This window comes from Sarcophilus harrisii, chromosome 1 (assembly GCF_902635505.1).
Source record: "Sarcophilus harrisii chromosome 1, mSarHar1.11, whole genome shotgun sequence".
Classification (NCBI taxonomy): Eukaryota; Metazoa; Chordata; class Mammalia; order Dasyuromorphia; family Dasyuridae; genus Sarcophilus; species Sarcophilus harrisii.
Genome location: NC_045426.1, coordinates 639,344,482 through 639,366,026, shown reverse-complemented (window position 1 = coordinate 639,366,026; position 21,545 = coordinate 639,344,482). Strand labels below are relative to the sequence as shown.

The 21,545-nt window shown below is 37.4% G+C and overlaps 1 protein-coding gene across 1 annotated transcript in view; it reads right to left on the bottom strand.

The window, feature by feature from the left end:
• Positions 1-1,095: 1,095 nt before the first annotated feature.
• The window catches only part of GLI4 (GLI family zinc finger 4), a 34,710-nt gene continuing 14,260 nt past the window's right edge, over positions 1,096-21,545 (bottom strand). Inside the window, exons 3-4 of the mRNA XM_031947311.1 lie at positions 10,669-10,782; positions 1,096-8,112 (exon numbers count right to left, since the gene is read on the bottom strand). Of these exons, the coding sequence (XP_031803171.1) occupies positions 7,184-8,112; positions 10,669-10,782 (1,043 nt within the window). The 3' untranslated portion in view covers positions 1,096-7,183. The remainder of the gene's footprint in view (positions 8,113-10,668; positions 10,783-21,545) is intronic.

Sequence of the window (21,545 nt, the reverse complement as noted above, 5' to 3'; positions counted from 1 at the left end):
TCTGATCTAGATTATATATGTACAATCATATTCAAAATATTTCTACATTGTCATGTTGTGATAAAAGGATCAGAAAAGGGTAAAATCACGAGAAAGAAAAAACCAACAACAAAAAAAGTGAAAATAGTGTGTTTCAATTTGCATTCAGACTCTATAATTCTTTTTCTGGATGTGGATAGTATTTTCTATCCTGAGTCTTTTGGGACTGTCTTAGATCACTACTGTATTAAGAGGAGAGCTAAATTTACCAAAGTTGATCATCCCATAATGTTGCTGTTACTATGAACAATGTTCTCTTGGTTTTGCTCAGTTCACTAAGCATCAGTTCATGTAAGTCCAGGGTTGGTTTGTTATGACATTCACCTACTCATCATTTGTAATAGAACAACAGTATTCCATTACATATATATTCTACAATTTGTTCAGCCATTGATGGGTATTCTCTCAATTTCCAGTTCTTTGACACCACAAAAGGAGCAGCTATAAACATTTTTGTACACGTGAGTCCTTTTCCCTCTTTTATAATTTCTTTGGAATACAGACCTCGTAGTGCTATTGCTTGATCAAAAGATATGCACAGTTTTATAGCTCTTTAGGCAAAGTTCCAAATTTTGTGCTGCCTTTCTTGAGGGATAAGAGGTGATCTCTTGACACTTATTGTTTCATCAGTTATGTGTACATGTGTTGCCTGCTCAATGAAATGACAAAGTCCTGCCTTTGAATGTCTATCTTCTACCCCCAAAGGACATACCATACACGTGCATATATGGCTAATGCCCCTTACTAGTGTGTCCTATAGACACTTTTCTTTTTCAGATCTAGGTGATTCATCCCAGACTTTTCTAACTTGCCTGTTCCAAGTAAGTTTCATTTATTTGTTTTCTCCAAAAATGAAGGCTGACCATAGTCACAACCAGGAGATAACAACTCTTAACTCTCTAATTCTCAGGATTCTAGAGGTAATCCTATTGTGTTTGTATGGGGTGAAGTGGGGTGAAAGAATAGTAGATACATTTCTCCTGCACACCATTGTAGCTCCTGAGCCCCAACCTGTGAGCCACCCATTTACATAAAATCAGTCACAGTGAAACTATGAACTCTTAAACATGAAACATTTACTTAATAAAGCAAAAGCAAGAATAAGTGTAACATTTACTCATTAGAAGGTAAAAACAGGAATAATAATCTTTTCTCAACAAAAGACAAGATAATTATAATATTTACTTAATAGAAAGTGAGAGCAAGAATAATCAAAATATAAATTTAACCATAAACCAAGGCTACACTTTTTAACCAATACCCACAGTATTAATGTGGAGACCTTTACAGAAACCTAGCAGGGGAGCACATGAGTAGGGAAATATGTGCCAGAGCCACCTTACAAGGCTAGATGACTGGCATAATGAGCCACCTGCTAGGCAAAACTGCTTCTCGGCTATTAATCTTGGGCTACTGAAATAGTGACAAACTCAGCACACATCCATTCTTGGGAAGATGCTGAGAAAATATGCTCAGTGACTAAAAACTCTTCTCATATTTGCTCTGGGGCTCTGATAATTTTCTCCTTACCAAGCTGTATGTATCAATTAAGGGCAAGAATATTTCCCCAGCCATTTTTTCACCAAAAAATAGAAGATTATGTACAATCACCTCTCAGGAAAGCCATGTCTTTTCTCACAGCAAAGCAGATGTAAAACCTGTCTCTCCCTTCTTCTATTTCTTTTTCTTAAACCAGAGAGAGAAAAAAAGTCAACAAAAAATCATTTAAGAGAATTATTCTCGCAGAATTAAGAGACTTAACCTTATAGTTAACACTAGACAATATAAACTCAGACAGGTCTCCATACTGAACTTGAAACAGCTGCAGAGCCTACCAGGCAGCTGAGCACCTGTTTGTCTGCTATATTCTTCTGCCTTCTGTAAATAGCTCCTCTTCTCACTTTTTGTGTCTATCTTCAATTCCTCTTGTGCTCAGCTTTTTCTATTCTCTCAGTTGGCCACCTCTTTTTGTCTATAGCTTTTTCTCCTGTTCCCATATACATTCCAAGAGTCACATCAGTATCTTCTCATACCCCGTGGACTCTTTCTAATTTATATTGCAAAATTCAAAAGATTCACCTTTCTGTCAAGTTTATCCCAATAATCCTTACATAATTTTCTTATAGTCAGTCCCCAAACAGTTATTGATTGGCTATTTCTCAGTTGTGACTTTTAAAACAGTCACATGCAATTGAATTGATGGATCACAATGGTCTACAGCTATCATCATCTTAATCATTGTGCTCCCTTTAAATAGGCTCTTTCAGCACATTCTTCTGAAGGGCAATTCTCTGTTTGGTCAATACACATATATTAAACACTTTCTATGGGTCAGTCACAGTACTAAAAGTGCTGGGGATACAAATATGAAAAAGAAAAATCCCTGTTTTCAAGGAGCTGCATACTAATAGGGCAAGACAACACAGTAAAGGAAGCTGAAAAGAGTGAGGTGGGGTGTAGAAGAAAGATACCTGATACAGGAACATGGATGAAGTCCAAAAGAGAGCATCCAGGAAATGAAGGAATGGGGCACTGTCCTTAAACAGATATACTGGAAAGAGCCTTTTGCTCAGCCTTCTGATTTCAGGGATCTGAGTCGAAAAGAATACTGATAATTGTGAATATCAGGACTTATGTGGTCTGGCAGGATAAAGAGGTTCCTACAGAATGATGAAGTCCAAAGGAATGCAGCCAGGTGGGAAATGAAGAGATCTTCAGAATAGTCTGTGTTTCTCCTCAACATTTTATCTGAGAAACTGTGTTTCTTTTCAAGTTAATTTTTATCAGTTTTTCTTAAACAAATGTTCTTTTTTTTTTTTTTTTTTCCTACTCCCATTAGCAACCATGGTGTCCACATCAGAGCCTGGCAGCAAGTGTCTAATAAAAATTTGTAAAAGGCACACACGAATGAACATAAATAAACATAGGGATAAGAGAGAAAAGAAAGAAGGAAGCAATGGAAGGGAAATTCTAAAAGTCAGTTGAAAGATCAAAATGGGAAGGGGGCAAGGGAGTCTGAAACTCCCTCTCACAGTATGAGATTATCCTCTGTGACTATTATCATGCAGTGACAAAATTCTAATAGTCTTTGGAAACAATGAGACTGATTTGAGATACTCATCTCTTACAACTTCCAAAGTACTTGGACTTAGTTAACCTCTATTAATTGTAAAATGAGGATGGACAACATTGCCTACTTTATAGAACTATTTTGAAGAACATGTTCTGTAAACCGTAAAACACCATGGAAACGGGAGCTTTTGTTATTCTGCCTTTTCAGGTGCAGCATCAAGTGATTCTGGGACTCCAGAAGATTGTATATACAAGGTTTCCTTGCAGAGTTTAAGAACTGCCAACTTTCTGGCATTGTCAAAACCCCTCCTGTTAAATTGTCCCCCAAGAGATATCATGGTATTGTGGAAAGACCATTCATTTTGTGGTGTTTTTTTCTTTTTGAGGCAATTGGGATTAAGTGACTTGCCCAGGGTCACAGTTAGTGTCAAGTCACTGAAGCTGAATTTGAATTTGGGTCCTCTTGATTTTAGGGCTGGTGCTCTATCCACTGCACCATGTTGCTGCTCCAAGACCAATTTGGAGAAAAAGGATTTTCATTCAAATCCCATTTTTGCTACTCGTTAGTTATGCAACTTTAGGCACCTGTAACATGGGGCAGAGATTGGAGGAGACTGGCTAACTGGACTTTCAAGGGCTTCAATTTCATTATCTGAAAAATGAAGGAGTTGACTTTATATCCTCTTCCTTCCAGCTCTAAATCTATTATTGAAAGAGTAGATAATCTCTAATTCCCTTCTAGCTCTAAATACATGACCCATAATCCCACTGTTACTCTGAAGCCACATTGGTATAGACCTTTCTATTGTGTGGTTTATAGCCTGCCAATGGATATTGCTACCTGGAGAAGGGCATTCAGTATAGATTTAAATAGGAAGTGTGACAGAAATGGTAATGTTAAACTCAAACAAGAGAGGACTTAAAGGGAGATTCAATGAAAATATTTCAACTAAATGATCATCCTGTTAAATGGATTTATGCTTGGGTATGGTTTGGCTAAGGTGATTTCTGAGATATCTCCCTATAATGAGTCTATGAGTCTACATGGGAGATAAGTAAGACTTGCTCCTCTTGACCCAAGAAGGAATAGGATTAAAGGCAGGAAGTCATAGGACATCAGATTTTCATTCAATATAAGAACTTCCTAACAAATAGAGGTAGCATAGTGCATTGCCTTAATAATAGACTATAGTCGATACTACCTATATGACTTTAGTCAAGTCACTTAACTTTTCTGAGCTGTTTTCTCATCTGCAAATTTTTCATCTTTAGAATTGGATGACTAATCTACTGAAGAATTTGGGAACTTAAGGCATTTCATATAGTAAATGCTTAAAGTGGGCCTTATAATTTATATTTTAACTCATGCCTTGGAAAGCTTATGGCCTAGAATGATACCTGGGGGCAGAGGGACCAAGCAACAAAGATGAAGTATTATTTTTTTTTTTGGTGGGGGGGGAGTGGAGAGGAGGCTAATACTAGTTCTCAATAATTGAAGAGGTGAGATCACAACTGAGTCGGTTTGCTGGACATTAAATACAGTGATCTTGTCACATTCAGAAAGGAATTAGAATTGTTTAAAAATGGAATTTGCTGCCTTTGTACTTTATTATGTTACCCATCACTGGAGGATTTTAAACATAGTCTAAAAGCTGCTGGGACTATTGTTAAGAGAATCTATGCTCCAAGGTTTGAACTATGTGCCCTATAAGATCTCTTCTAGCTCTAGTATTCCATTTTTCCTGAGCACATGCACACTTGTGTGCCTTTCTCTTGCCCCACACCTCTGGCCCCAAATATTGGATCAGGTAGGTAAAGCCTGAACTTTAGAAAGTTGTTAAAAATAAGCACATTACTTTGAGAGGGAGAACTGGGGGGAAGAGTAGTGGTGGTAGCAGTGGTAAGGGCTCCTATTCCTTATACTCTTTTCTCACTGATGAGATATAATTTATCAGATGAACTAGTTGTTGAATCAAGAATAAGTAAAAATGAGATGGGGGTGTTGGTGGGCTAAATGTGCTATCAAGAATATGATATGCAAAGCAACAGATATTAACCTAAGAAGCATGTATAAAACCATAGGGTACCAAATAAATAAATTTCTGGACACAAGATCTCAGGAATAAAAAAACCTATTTAAATGACATAGGCTCTGATATTTCCTCCCAGTGTGATTTACTGGTCCCTTCTCTCCATGCCCAGTTTCTTTATTTGTAAAATTTACTTGGACTTCCCCATCTCTAAGGTTTCTAAATCCTAAGGAATTCTAGAGAAATGAAGGAGGTCACTTTATATTCTAAGAACTTATAATAATGAATGGTAGGTGTGGAGTGAAGAGGGCTATATTCATTAATGCTAGATTAAACAAAGAAACAACCCTTAAAATTTAAGAGGTAAGCCAATAGTGTTTTGCCATACAATCTATGGTAGCTGGGTATTTCCTGATAGGGGATGTAAGGCTGAACCTAAGAACTGTTTCAAAATAGTATTGTGTGATCTCTTTGGTGACACATTTAACAGATAACTAAGATGAGCCAAGATGTTTTGGAGTTCTCTGAATTAACTTCTAAGAACCCTATCAGGGACAACCCTGACTTACCACCACATATCCCTTGGAGGTTCTATTAGATATGGCACAGGATCAGATGGCTATTGTGAGGATAATCCAGTGTGGGAATTCTCTGATCTAATGTGTTCGCTTCAAAAGACAGTATCAGATAAATTCTCTTAACACCTTTCTCGGGAAGGAAATTTTAAAATGAGGATTTCTTTTTATGTCATGGTTAACTGGACCACATTTACAAGACAATCAGGATGAAAGTGATTAGCTCATGAGCATTAGTTGAAGGAACTAGAGAAGACTGAGGAAGAACATAGTATGTCTTCACATTACTTCAGTGTATGTACTGAATAGGTGTTATAGAAAAACAAATTCTAGCTCATTTTAAGAATTGGACTCCTAAAAATCAGATCCAAACTTCTCTCCATGTAGTTAGTGAGTACCCTATCATCAGAAGTATTCAAGCAACAAGAAGATAACCATTTATCAGGAAAGCTATAAGGTTGAACCAGGTAACTACTAGAATTCCCATTCTCTTTTATCGTTCAATAGGTCTTTTGCACTATCAAGTTACTTCATTAAAGCTATAAGTGGAATCCTACCTTGAATGAACTTTAAAAATAATTTATTATTTATACCGTGGTGTCCCTTACAATGTGTTCTCTATCAAGATACTTTATAACCTAGTTCCTTACTTGTACTTTTAAGAGGCAGGGAGTGATTTTGCTTTGGCCACCAGAGTTCCACACAAAGATAAGTTAGGCCCCCTATTTTGAATCTTGTTCTACCAAACCCTGCCCCTCACAGCAAGTAGAAAGACAATGAGGGAATAAACATGGGAAGGGTAAAAAAGGGAAGGGCAAGAAATGATAGGGAGGAAATGGATACAAGGGGCTTTATGAACTTAGGAGAAGTGAAGACAACTGCTCTTTCCACTCTTCAAGGTCCCTTTTATCTGCAGGGGAGGCAAGGACGCTAAGATTTTCATTCTCTTCCACCCTGATAATCTCAAGGACATAAATATCATAGCCTGTCTTCTGAATATCCCCCCAAAGGGGGAGCTCAGAAATGCTGGTAGTAATTGAATTACTTGTTCCTTATTTCTCTTCTCAGCCAAATCCAGTGATCTCCATCTAATGCTCTCTAATCTTTGAGATCTTCACAGAATTGGCTGCCACTCACCTATTTCCCAAATTTTGATTTTTCACCTTAACAATATGCTCCCCTATTTTTTTCCTCTTCTTGTGACCCTTCAGTAAACAGGTTGGGGAGCACTCACTGAAGTAGTTTACACAGTTATGAACAAAAATTTATTATCACCAATCACCAAGTATTTATTAGTTACCTCACTGCATGCGATGCTGGGCTAGGTTGCTGCACAAAGAGAATTAGACAAGAACTCTTTCCATTAGGATCTTAATTTTTTTTTTAATGGGCTCATGCCCCAAAGTAGATTTTCTGCTCTATCAAGGTATCCGTTCCCCACATTCATTACACATTATATTCCTGGGGTTATTCTCTGTAGTGGATTCTCTGATGCTGTATAAGTTGTGAGCTCTGACCGAAGGCTTTCCCGCATTCATTGCATTCAAAAGGCTTTTCTCCAGTGTGAGTTCTCAGGTGTCGAAAAAAGTGTGACCTCCCTCTGAAGGCTTTCCCACACTCATTGCATTCATAGGGTTTCTCCCCAGTGTGAATTCTCTGGTGCTCAATGAGCACTGAGCTCCAAATGAAAGCTTTCCCACATTCACTACACTCATAGGGTTTCTCTCCAGTGTGAAGTCTCTGGTGTCGAATGAGATTTGAGCTCTGGCTGAAAGCTTGCCCACATTCATTACATTTATAGGGCTTCTCTCCATTATGAATTCTCAGGTGTTGAGTAAAATGTGAACTGTGACTGAAGGCTTTCCCACATTCATTACATTCATAAGGCTTCTCTCCAGTGTGAATTCTGTGATGTTGAATAAAGCCTGACCACCCTCTGAAACATTTCCCACAATCACTGCATTCATAGGGTTTCTCTCCAGTGTGAATTCTCTGGTGTTTAATAAGTAATGAATTATATTTGAAGCATTTACCACAGGTGTCACATTTATGGGGTTTCCCTCCTAGGGAGCCTCCCTGACGTGTCATAAAGCTTGAGCTTAGACTAAAGCTTCCCCCAAATTCATTACATCCTGGGCTCCCTTCTACTGGGGGAGCCTCCTGGTGAAGGACTGTCATATGCCAGGAACCTCGCTTCTGGGAGAGGGATATCCTCTCTCTGCCCCCAGCAGAGTTTCCCATTTGCCTTTCTAAACTGTCCTCTCGTTCACAGGGTTCTGCGAATTTGGGTCCTCGAGGAACATTCCTGAGGAGACTTTTCAACATCCCTCCATGTTCTTCTGCTTCTTCAGATACTTCTTGCTTTGGTGTTAACAATTCAATCTCAGACTCAGAATCTGAAATGAGGAAATGAAAATCCAAATGTCATCTTTTCCCTGTGCTGGGAAAAAGGAAACAGGTAAAAAAGGAAGATAATCATCTTTAAAATTAATTTCTACTAGATGCCCAAAGCTTTGATGGCTCTCCAAAAGGACCTCACTAATTGAAGAAAAGGGAAAAGGGGCATAGGCAAGAATTTTTACTTGCTGATATCAACCTGTGATCAACCTGTGATGCTGGTGTTCGTCCTCCTGGGTTTTGACAATTTTCCTGAGTATGATGAAGAGAGCCTGATCAGTCTATAGCAGGGGTCCTCAAACTTTTTAAATAGGGGGCCAGTTCACTGTCCCTCAGACTGTTGGAGGGCTGGACTATAGTAAAAACAAAACCTTTGTTTTGTGGGCCTTTAAATAAAGAAACTTCATAGTCCTGGGTGAGGAGGACAATCGTTCTCAGCTGCCGCATCTGGCCCGCAGGCTGTAGTTTGAGGACCCCTGGTCTATAGGATTGGAAAATTGATAGGTAGCCAAAGTTGTAAGAGGATGACCAGGTAGGGAAGGCAAATTGAGTAAAGAAAATAATGAATGCCTTATAAAGAATAGGGTGTCTAATGTAAATTTTAGGAATGATCTATGTTTCTTATTGAATTTTTAAAATTTTTTAAATTGAGAATTGCTTTATTTACTTGTTTTTATTTCTTTTGTTTGGGCCTTATAGTTTGGGAGTGAACCAAGATAAAGCTAACCAAGGGTAACCATACTCGGAGTGAAATACCAAAAGACTACCATGTTATCAGGAGGTTTCCCAAGTAGCTAAGAATGAATATAGGATAGGAAAAATACACAAATGACTTTGATCAACAGAGCCTAGGTGACTGAATCTCAAATTTAGCTTAGATGTGTTTTGAAGAAAACATTCTTATCTGGAGGTAAAATAGGTATCAAATTCCAAGCCTAAAGATACCTCACATTAATCCTTAAGCACTTTAGTTATGGATGAAGTCCATAGACATTGCTCAGTCTGAATCTCTATGGAATTTTTTTCTGTATACTACTATACTACTTTCTTAGATTTTTTGAATTTGCATGTTCTCTTTATCTTAAAAAACAAGCCCTAGAAAATATCCTCTTATAGTCTGGATTATATGAAAATGGGCAAAAAGATAAAGAGGGAAAAGGGCAATAGAAAAGGGCATTCAACAATGGGAATGTCAGGGTGTCAAAAAATTAGTGTTTAGATCCGGTACCAGATAGGCTCAGTGCCTCAAAATGAAATTTAATAGTTAGAGAAATTTAGTTAGGTTCAAAAAGTGAAAGGCAGAAGGCCAAAGGCAAAGACACCTTAGAAGATGACCGACCTCTGGGTCAGGGAATCTAAAGCCTATGGCTTTAGGATTCTAGGATCCTAGAATCCTCTACTTGCCCATTAAGATAGTTGGGAACTTTAACTAGTGGCATAGGCTAGAAGGCATGAACAGGAAGATCTTAGGGTGAGCAGACCGAACACAAGTTACAGGGAGGCAAAGAGGAGCATATGTAACAGATTGAAATTCCCAGGAGTGACTAAGAATTTAGGGGAGGAATAGTTGAACTTGGGAAGCTAAGCTAATCCAATTAAATTCAATTCCCATTTTACTCATGTGCAAAGCACTACATTCTAGTGCTGAAGTTACCAAGACAAAACCAAAACAAAACAGTGTTCCTCTTCAGGACCTTACATTTTATTATGTGACAAAACTATGGAATGTTGAAACTGGAAGGGGACATGAGAAATCATTGAGTCCAAAACCCTTTTGACAAAAGAAATTCTGGATTTAGCCAAGATCATGGAGTGGCAGTCAAGCTGGATTTAGGACTCAAATGATCTGAGACACCTAATTTAGAGTTCTTTCTGATCATGGGTAAGGTTGTGCTTAGGAAAGAGATGGCCAGACAGAAGGAAGAAGAAAAAAGGCACAGCCTCAGACCCATCCCTGCTGTATTTCTTAGACTATATTACCATGACAATTATGCTCTCACAGGGGAACTTCCCTCAGCACCTGTGGACTTACCTTAGAACTTCTCTCTATCACACTAGCTCCCTTGCCCTCCCATTAACAACATAGGGCCTAAATTTTGGAAATAGGCCCAAGGCAGCCATGCTTCTTTACTTTCTCAGTTGTGCTTCTAATTTTCTTAGACTTCCACTTTGAAGATAGGTATCTTTGCTATCCCACTCCACCTTTTCAGTTCCCTTTTTTGTGTTCTCTTTCCTCAGTAGAATGTAAACTCCTTGGGGACAAAGACAGTCTTTCTGTTTATATTTGTGTCCCCAGCATTTAGCACAATGTTTACCACATAGCATTTAATTTAATAATAAATGCTTATTGCCTATCTGCCTGCCTCAGTCTTATTTCAATGCTCCATGTGCTGGGAAGACATGCAGCCCATAGAACAGAGATTCATAAGTATATGGAAATATAGAAAGAAATATACTCCAGAAATACAGACTGAATTAAGCTGAAAACTTCAAATACCCCATTAATTAGCTAGGCTGTTATTCCCCTTTGTCCCTAGGAAGTTATCCTCACTTACCTGTGTAGTTATCTCTTGAGATCTCTGTTTCTTGAATTCCTTGAAAATCAGAGCCAGATAGTTCTTCCTCTTCCTGCAGCAAGGAAATTACATCAGGTTTGGAAACTGTAAATCCTATTTTTGGAAAGAAAAAAAATGGCAAATGATGACATGCTCATCACTTACATCCGAATTAATTCAAGTCTCCTTTAAATTCTCGCTACCCAGTTTCTCCCCTTCCAATCCATCCTGCTCTTGCTGTCAGATAAATCTTCTGGAAACAATGTTCCAGGCATGACCTCCCCCAGCTCAAAAACTTTTAATAGTTTCCAGATTCCTACAGAAAAAAAAAAGTCTAAATTACTTAAACTAGCATTCAAGATTTCCCACAAAATGACCTTTGAAATCTCCCACTATAGGAGCCTATCAGTATGGTCAAAATAGTCTGTTCATTTACTCCCAAATATACCACAATCATTCCCACTTGGGGATCTTTGATTATGTTATTCCCCTTGCCTGGAAGACCCTTCTTCCTCCATTCCATTTATATATACTCAATATATATTGAGCTGAATCTTGAAGCATCCCCCTCCACTCAGCCTATGTAAAACTTACCCTTCAAGGTCCAGCTAAAATCTCTTATTCTCCAGGAAGGTTAACTCCCTCTGACAAACAGTAAATATATACCTTATTTCTGAACTACTCATTTAGTACAGAGAACATGTTCTCTGTATTAATACTATCTTTTAAAAATAAGAGCAGACACATACAGTATTTTATGTATATCACGTATAAGATTACAAATTACAGAATATTAGCTGTTTAAGGGCCAGGGTTGTTTCAGGATTATTTTTTATTTCCAGGACCTAGCACTCAACAGAAGCTTGATCAATGCTCAACTGACTGATTCATACTGGGTAGAAGGCATTCCAGCTGAAGAAAATAGTGAAAAAGCAAAGAAGCAAAAAAGCCCTGAATATGCTCGGGGATTTGGCTGCACTTAAACAAAAATGAGATTTCCCTACATGAATTAAGAAAAGAAGATGGAGGGAGGTGCAATTTCAGAAGAGTTCAGGGGAGCAACTCTATTTTCAACTCTGCCAAGAACAGCCCTCTTTGGCACAGCTGCCTAGGCCTAAATAGGATTAGGAATTTCTAATCCAGGGATATACAACCTGTTGATCAAGGCCTTCCACCATCTGGCTCCAACCTATCTTCGACCTTATCTCATTTTACTCTCCACATATTCTGCATTCCAGCCAAACTGGACTATTCTGCATTCCTCATTCTTGATCTTCCTTCTCTTACTTTTGTGGCTCAAGCCATAGAATAGACATACCCCATTATATCCATTTGTTGATTTTACTCCTTTTGCCTCCCTTCTTCACTGAGGTACAAATGAGTTCTAATTTTTTCAAAGTCCTTTACTTTGACCTCTCTATTGAACTCATTTCATTCTTCCTTATACGACAGTTACTTATATACTTGTCTTCCTCATGAGACTCTAAATTTCTAAGAGTAGGGCTTTTGTCATATCCAAGCTGTAAATAAATATTTAAAAATTTTAATCCTAGTCCACAATTAATTTTTGGTCCACAATTAATTTTTGATCCACTTACTGGACTAGACATCTTACCTCACTTACTGCCAATGACCTTGGTTCTAGTCCCTGAACTTCTGAACTAAAACTAATAATAGTAATAGGATTTCTGGGTTAAAGTTCCCCCTTACCCCAAAATAATTCCAAATTGCTTTCCAGAATGTTTGGATCAAGTCATAGCACTGCCCACATTATAACAGTGTCTCTTGTGACAAAATCCCTCCAATACTAACTATTTCTATCTTTTAACATATTTGCTAATTAGTTGGGTATAAAGAAAAATCTCAAGAGTTATTTTGATCATTTTTCTTGTTATTGGTTAACTAACTGTCAAGAAACATTTATTAAGTATCTATTTTGTGCTGCTTTAGGCACTGTACTAAGGACTTGTTAGTTATATGGAAAAATTTTTCATATAGTTATTTACAGTGTACATACTTATGAAGATTATTCATATTCTTTGACTACTTATCCATTAGAGAACTGTTCTTAGTCTTGTTCATAATTAACTTCCTACACATGTTGGAATGATAACTTTTTAAAGTCTAAACTTTTGCAGAATTTCCTGTGCATTTGCCCAGCTTATAAACATTTAAGAATCCCAAAATTATTTGACAAGTTACTCAATCTGTCTAAATTTCAGTATAAGTCCAAATCATATACTTGTACTTTATCCCAGGGGTTTTATAATAATCAACTGAGATAATGTCTTTAAAGTACACTATAATGATAAAATGCTAAATAAACATTAGCTATTATTGTTATTTTTCTAGAATGTCAGTATACTGGATATGTTGTCAGACACAGTAGATGTATTGATTGGTTTTGCTAGATTGATTTTTTTTCTCTTTAATCTTTGTTACAAAGAATGGCTGGCTCACTTGAGGAGGGAAGGAAGTGGAAGAAGGAATAAAACAATAGCCATCAATAGAAAAGAAAGAAAATATTCAAACTAACTCTGGTGAGAGAATTATTTCTCTGGGGAGCTTACTTTACTTTTGGAAAACAGTTCTAAGTTTTTTTTTTTTTTTTTTTTTTTTTAAATCGCGTCAAAATCTCTCACTCTACAATTTACTCATTGCTCCCACTTCTGTCTTTTGGGGCAAACAGAACAAATACAATGCCTCTTCTATATCTTTTCAAATACTTGAAAGAACTTATCACTTATCAGGCTCTAGCCTGACATTGGCTCAAATTTTTCCATCTCTGCATTCTCAAAAGAGGCCTCCTATGATGCATTCCTTTAACTGATGAGTTCCTTACAGGAACCTGCATTTGAAGAAATTAGCTGTGCTTACTTCTAATCTGGCTTCTGACTCTCCAGATTTTTCCATCTCTGTCTCATGCAGGTATCTCCCTTCCCTCTTCCCCAACTTTTCAGCTCCCTTTTAGGCATTATTTTCTCAGTTAGAATGCAAGGTCCTTAAAGGTAGAAACTGTCTTCTTTATATCTGCAATTCCTGTATGCTGTCCAGTGCCTGACACATAGTAAGTACTTATTAACTGCTATATCTATCTATCTATCTATCTATCTAGTCCCCCAGGTTTTTTAATGCTAAACAGTTCCTTTAATTAGCTGACATATGTGATATGACATCCCCCACTATCCTAGTTACCTCCTTCTATATGTACCTTAGCTGAATATTCACCCTAAAATGTGCTATCCAGGTTTGAATACACTTTTACAGAAAGTTTCTTATCAAGGCAAAGTATTATTTGACTATTACTTTTCTAGACATATACTTTTATACCTTATATTTTCTTGGGCATTAAACTTCCCCAAATGTTGTTTTGGAGATTAAATAAACACAGATTAAACTGACTTTTTTGGTTAACATATCAGGTTTCATTTTGGGCTTACAGTTCACTGAAACCCTCAAATCTTTTCCAGACAAACTGATGTCTACCATCACTTCCTCCAAGCCAGCAGGGTTTCAAGCTCCATATAAGAACAAGAATAGACTATACGTTGTAGGAACAGTCAAAAGGGTCAGGAGAAGCTCATCCCCAAATGTTGGTCATTATGTGATTATTTTTTTTTTACTCCAACAACTCATGAGTATGTGTAAAAGGATAATAATCTGCACCCAGTGGTGCAAACACCATGATACAATGATCCAGTCATGACATTTTGAACTATTAAACTTCAGTGGGTAAGTTGCAGGACATAAAATAAACAAACAGCTTGTAGACTCTGAGCCTGAAACTGTTAAACAGTGAAGACTAAGGAATTTATAGGTCAAATAGGTGGGCAGGATTAATAAAGTCTGAGTCAAAAGGTCCTTAAGAAATCAGAGTGCAAGCCTTCTCATTTTACAACTGAGGAAAATGAAACCCAGAGAGGGCAGGGAAATGACCTAAAGTCACATAGCGAGGAACAGAGCTGTAACACAAATTCTGATTTCAAATCCAGTGCTCCTTCCTTCTACTACACCATGCTGATTTCTAATGCCTCTTCCAACTTGGTCTATGATTTTATGCTTCTGTATAAGAGAATAGCAGTTCTTTAGACAAGCTATTATTCAGATTTTCTGGATAAGGGGACAAAGGGCAGTTGTTCCCATTTGGGACAGAACTCTAACTTATATAAGACAAAAGTCTCTAAAGTTAGGGAATGACTATATGCTTTTAAAATTTATTTTAATGATATTACTTAAAGAGCATAAAAGAAAAATTACAAGAGAAATTTCCCTCATACACATCTTGGATATCCTCTATTATAAGTTACAACCCCACTAGTAAAAGGAAGTACCTATGCAGTGAATATGCCTGACATAGAAAGGGGGCAACCACAAGGAAGTCCTCTAACTAAGGAACATTCATTAAAGGGCAGACATAGCAGAGATATATATAGCCCAGGCACACATCTGGATGTCATAAATATAGGGATACAGTTTATAGTTTTAAAATTCTTATTTCTCCACCCCTTCAATAATAATAGTGGTTTTTTCCCTCTTATCTCGAATTTATCCGATTTTTAGCTTATTTGTATGTAGTTATTTGCATGCTGCCTCTCCCATTATACTGTATATATACTATATACTTCCATACTATCCCCTAAGAGCAGGGACTATTTTATTTTTCTAGTATCTCCAGGGCTTAGGCACTTAAATGTTTACTGATTTCATCAATCAACAAACATTTATTAAACACCTATTATGCCAGGGACTGGGAATACTAGTACAAAGAATTAAAAAATCCCTATAGTCAAGGAGTTTATATTCTAATGAGGGAGATAACAATTATTTAGAAAAATATGTACAACACAAAGATAAAGATGAATAAATATGAATATACACAATGTAGTTATATGCAAGGTAATCTGGGAGAAAGGGCACTAGCAGTTTCCTGGAATAGTACCTGACCTACATCTTAAAGGAAGAGAGAGTATGCTTTCCAGGCATGAAAGTTGCCACTAATATGGGAGATATGGTATACTATTTGATGAACAGAAAAAAGCAGTTTGGTTTGATTTGGTCTAAGGGAGGAGTAATGTTCAACAAGGTTAGATAAGTTGCAAACAGATTTTGTAGGGTTTTAAAAGCTAAATAGATGAATTTATATTTTATGCTGGGGAAATAGGAAGTCACTGGAACTGCTGAATAGGGAAGTCACTTAAGGAGAATTACTTTGGCAACAGGGCATAGGAATGATGAGACTTGGGGCAGGGGGAATCAATTAGTAAATTGTTGCATTAATCTAGGCCAAAAGAGACTAGGGCTTAAATTAAGGTTGTTAACTGTGAGGAAGAGATGGATATGAGATGTGGGATATGTTATGAAAGTAGAAATAGTAAGATTTGGCAACTGACTGGATGAAAGACTTGAGTTGTTAGGAATAATGCTGAAATTCAAATCTGAGACTCTCTAAGAGTGGTTTGTAGCTTGGAGAGAAAAAGGAAAGTTCAGAAAAGGGGGAGTTTAGGAGGAAAGTTCAGTTTTAGCCATGTCAAGTTTAAAATGTCTCTGCTTAACCAGTTTGAAACGTCTAAGAATCAGTAAGTCACATGCAACTGGAGCTGGATATGTAGATCTATGATGATCTGCACATATTTGCAATAGTTAACCATTGGGAACTGATGAAGTTACCAGAAAAAGGTATATAGAAAGACATGTGGAGGAGCCAGGATAAAACCACAGTAAGGAGTGCGAAGCAGATGATAAACCAGCAAAAGCGATTGAGAAGGAGCAGCCAGATAGGTAGGATGTAAACCTGGAGAGAGTAAAGTTGTGAAAACCCAGAGCAGGTAATTTCCAGGAGGAGAAGGTGGTCAGTAATGTGGGAAAGATTGGGAATAAGAAAAAATCGCCTGATTTGTCAATGATCATTAGTAATAATGGCAAAGACCATTAATAACTTTGGAGAGAGCAGTTTCAATTGAGTCAGGTTGGAAGCAGGACTACAGATTTTACAAGAGGAGAGAAAGTAAAGACAAAGTTCCAATGGTCTTGTGATGGAGAGAGCCATCTGCACTCAGAGAGGACTGTGGGGACTGAGTGTGGATAACAATATGGTATTTTCAATTTTTTTGTTATTGTTTGCTTGTATTTTGTTTTCTTTCTCATTTTTTCCTTTTTGATCTGATTTTTCTTGTGCAGCATAATTGTAGAGAAAAACATAGAAGAATTGCACAAGTTTAACGAGAATTGGATTAGAAAGATTGGATTGGAAGAGAGTGGGGGAAGGGAGGGAAAAGTTTGGAACACAAAAGTTTGCAAGGGTAAATGTTGAAAATTATCTACACATATGTTTTGGAAATAAAAAGTTTTAATTTTTAAAAAAAGTGAAGGCAAGTAAATTTAAATAATTTTTCCATAGTTTGGCTCACAAAAGGGAAGTGAATTAAGGACAATGGCTAATGGGGATGCTAAGGTATAGTGACGATTTTTTAAGTAAGGAAGAGTCTTGGGTATGTAGAAAGGCAGTAGAAAAGAATTAGTTAATTGAAGTTGAAGATTTGACTGAAGATACAATTTGCTGAAGAAGATATAAAGGAATGGGACCAAGTGCACATGAAAAGGGGCTGACCATGGAGAAGAAAATGACCAACTCTTGTCAGAGACTGAGAAAGGTAAAAGAGAGGAAGAAATGATGTCAAGGGGCTTTGAATTGAAAAGAAAAAGACTCAAATTGAATTAACTCATTTTTTCCCAATAAAGTAAAAAGCTTCCTTTTTCTAAAACTCTTGGTATGTTCAGAGAATGTATCATTTTTTGGCCTCAATCCTTTCTTACCAGACACACCTGGACTCAGCCAATTTACCTCCTTCCTCCCCAGTCCAGATAAATGAACTTCCTCATTATCTTGCTTGGAATCAAGTCTTCCCATTTCACCCCAGCCATTATCAAACTATGAAATCAAATGAATGCCTCTCTAAATCTAAATGCATTTCTAAATCCCTCTTAGATGTTGTTTTCCTTCATTAGAATATAAGTTGTTTCACTTCACTGCATTTGTATCTCCAGCAGAGTGTATGGAACATAATAGATATTTAATTAAGTACAGGGAACCCAAGCTTCTCCATAGGACATGAATCTTACTTCATTACTAGATAAACAGATGGCTTAAGTAATATTTTTGATTCTTGAGTTTAAAAGGCACTCAAGGATTGATTTTTCAAGATGTTTCACAAATAGTGGGGTTTTAAAAGAATGCAGCAAAAAGTATTGAATACAGTTTCTATTTCAAATGAATCTTGGATGAAAAGTTAAGAAGACAACAGGTAGTGTTCTATAGACAATTTTGTAAAGTAGACTACGCTGTCACACTAAACAGGTCTTGTTAAAAAGTGTACTGTAAGACTACTGTAAGATCATTCTATATTGTTTATTGTTTACAAAAAGTATTTGATTTGTAAAAAGCAAAAGAGTTTTAAAGGCTGTATCCAATGATACATTTTTCATGTATATATTAAAATAATAAGTTTCCACAACAGATTCAACCATAGAGACAACTTTGTTCAATGATATGTTTAGAATTAAAATCAAGTGAGACATAGAAAAGGGAAATATATGTTTGAAAAAGGTGCTTTGTCACTGTAATGGAAGATGTGCTGTGGAAAATATAAGCAGATATCATCTAGATGTTCCTATTTGAACCTACTATACTAATTGCACAGAGACTTGGAACACTCTTAAGACTTCCACAGTCATCAAGAGACATTCCATACAGGAAAGACAAAGTGGAGAATGTATATAATCCAGCTTATAATATTCACTCTGATGGGGAGCCCCAATGAATTACTCTATAAATAGCTATATTTGACATAGATTAGCAATGGCCTTGGCCCCAGGAGTGAAAATAAGGAGTTGGATCACACATGAGAAACAGACACAGGACTTTCAGTAGCTCAGAGCTACTTCCTGTCATAAACACTCAGTTTTAAAATGCAAGCATTCTTTCAGGAGCAATAGAAGACCTACTCAATGTTATTTAAATTCTTAGAGTTTTATGAAACTCGTTGAAAAATTTCATTTCAGACAATTTTCTAATATGCATAAATGGACAGTTTTGGATGAGGAATTCCCTACACTGATGAAATCACAGGTATGGAACAAAAACATCCCCATTCTTCAACTGATACTTATACAGCTATTAATCATGGAATATATAATCTCAGATAAAAACTGCTAATTATCCAAATGAAAATGGAAAAACACATGGGGAAAAAAAAACAACAGTCAAATGTGTGGGTACAAAGAGGCTGTGGTGTTTCCAAAGACGGCTTATGTTCCAGACTTGCCAAAAAAGAGAACATCAAGGACACATATGGTCAGGAACAAAAATGGGCCAGTCATTTCTAGAGAGCAAGGGATAATTGTACTGAAATGAGCAAAAACACTTTTTAAAAAACAACAGAGAAGGCCTGTAACTAATTAGATAGATCCTTTATGGAGGAAAAGATCTAAGGAAAGACTGGACAAGAATTTGTACTAGTGGTACATCTAGGACATGATGATGAAAGCATGGACTTAGTAAACACTGAAATATTAAGATCCGGATTAGTAAATACAAGGGAAATAACATGCACATGTGTGTAAATATGTTGACAGCATTTCCTCATCCCATAGTGTAGGACCAGGATAAAAGAAGTAATTCCTTGAAGATTCCAGCCCTGCCTCAGAGGACCCACAGAAGTGCTGGAAAACTGTGTCCTCCTGATTCTCCACAGGGTTCTGGAATTGTCGCTTAATCTTTCTACATGTATTTCATTTGTAAAACAAAGGGGTGAGGCTAGATAATCTCCACTGAAACTTCCAGCTCTAAAACCTAAGACTAAACCCTAGGAGCTCTACATATTTCTTTCCAACTTGAAGACTGTGATTAACCATGAGACCATATTTTCATGGAAAGTACTATGTTGCCTTAAAAAGACCAAGGACCGGGATTTGAATCCCAGTTTTGCCACATGCTGTGTGTAAGAGGCCTCAGCAAGTCCCTTTAACCTCAGTTTTGGATGGCTTCTGCAATCCTCTCCTCACATGTGGTCTCTCTGTACCCACTGTACTGTCAGGATTCAACCTCAACTCCCTAGAATGCCTGTTGCCAACTTAAATGTTACCACCTCCAAGAAACCTCCCTTGGATCATTTTTATACTTTACAAGTACTAGGGCCGGGCAAAGGGGTCTATCAGAAATAGATAGCTGACAAATGTGTTGAACTATTGCCATAATTATTTTCTCACACCCTGAAGGTGCGTGTCTGGAGAAGTTCTGGGTCATAAGTGAGGCTTCAGTTCTTTTCAAAGGTGACTGACTAGGGTTGGAATGTTGCCTTTCTTGTTGAGCTCACCCACAATTAGCTATTAGACTTCTATTACTGGGTCTAAAGACAAACAATAGAAAGAGTCCTGGCCTGAGACTCAAGATTTGGGGTTCATAAGGATCTTGTTTGAGCCACTCAAGCAGGCAGTGACCAGTTTATATGAGCTCTACACATTTCCTTCCAACTTGAAGATTGTGATTAACCATGAGACCATGATTTCATGAGAACTATTAAGTTGCTGTGGAAAGATCTCTGGACTTAAAATCTGAGGACTGAATCCCAGTTTTGCCACTTACTGTGTGTAAGAGACTTTAGCAAGTCTCTTAACCTTGATCCAGATGGTTTCTGCAATGCCTTTCAATTCTAAACCTGGCCTCCTAAAGTGACCACACAAGGGGAAGGGAGCTGAGGCAGGATTAGAGAGGCAGGCCAAGGTCCTATCACTGGAGATGAAATGAGACTTCCAGTAGAACCCTAGGTTAGATACCACCAGGCCATGAGGCGATAATCTCTCAAAGACAGCCTTCCCCCAAAACAATGATGATATGTATACTTCTGATCTCATGGAATTATTTTGTGGAAAGCATGTAGGAACCTCTGAAATGTTTTGTGTTTTTTTAATTAGCATCATTAAATGCTCTCAAAGGTTACTTCCAGCTCTCATATTCTAAGATTGGAATTGCATCACTGGGGCAAGAGACACAGAGAATATGGAATTAAATTCTCCAAAAATGTGGCAGAAAATTGCACCCACTCAGTCTTTGTGCATTCAAAGACAAATCTCTCATGATTTGGAATGCAGGGGGTGGTGGTGAGAAGTGCTGGTGGGAGGAGCTGCTAGAGCTATGTGCCAGCCTGAGATAAGCACAATATGCAGAGAGAAAAGGAGAAAAGAAATAAAAAGGTTTTGGGGAGGTGAGACAAACTGAAGAGAAAGAGGAAGGGAGATAAAAATTAAGCCTGATGATATAGAATTTGCAAACAGGGACAAAGTAGAAACTTCAATAGCAGCAAAGACCCCAATACTTTGCAAGAAACCCCAAACTACCCAGCCTTGGGAATGACGTAGTCATCTTAGGAATGTATCTTCTTGGAATGATGTGGCACTGCCTTGGAGAATGTGTGTGAAAGAAAGGAAGCTGGGCCTGATATCTTTATTCCACTAAGCTACTTCAAGGATGTCTAGTTGTCATCAAAAGGTCTGGGCTGCTATCCTGCACCTGGACTCAAACAATGAGCACTTCGGAGTTTCCTAAGAGAAGAAAGGGGATTGCTGTTAGGTCCTATTACCAAGCTTCCCACCAAATCATATTGTTCTCAATCTCATGTCATCATTTACCCTTCTCTATTTTTTGCTCTATAAATTTACCTGTTTGCTCCCTGCTCTTTGTTATCTTCTTCTCTTGAAATTTATCTTGCTTTAAGTGGCATTAAAATTATAATAAAACTTTGCCTTGACTTAGAAATTAACCTTCCAAATTCTTTGGGGACACTGTGACACTGGTCTGGAACCCTGGTAACCTTGAACTTCAA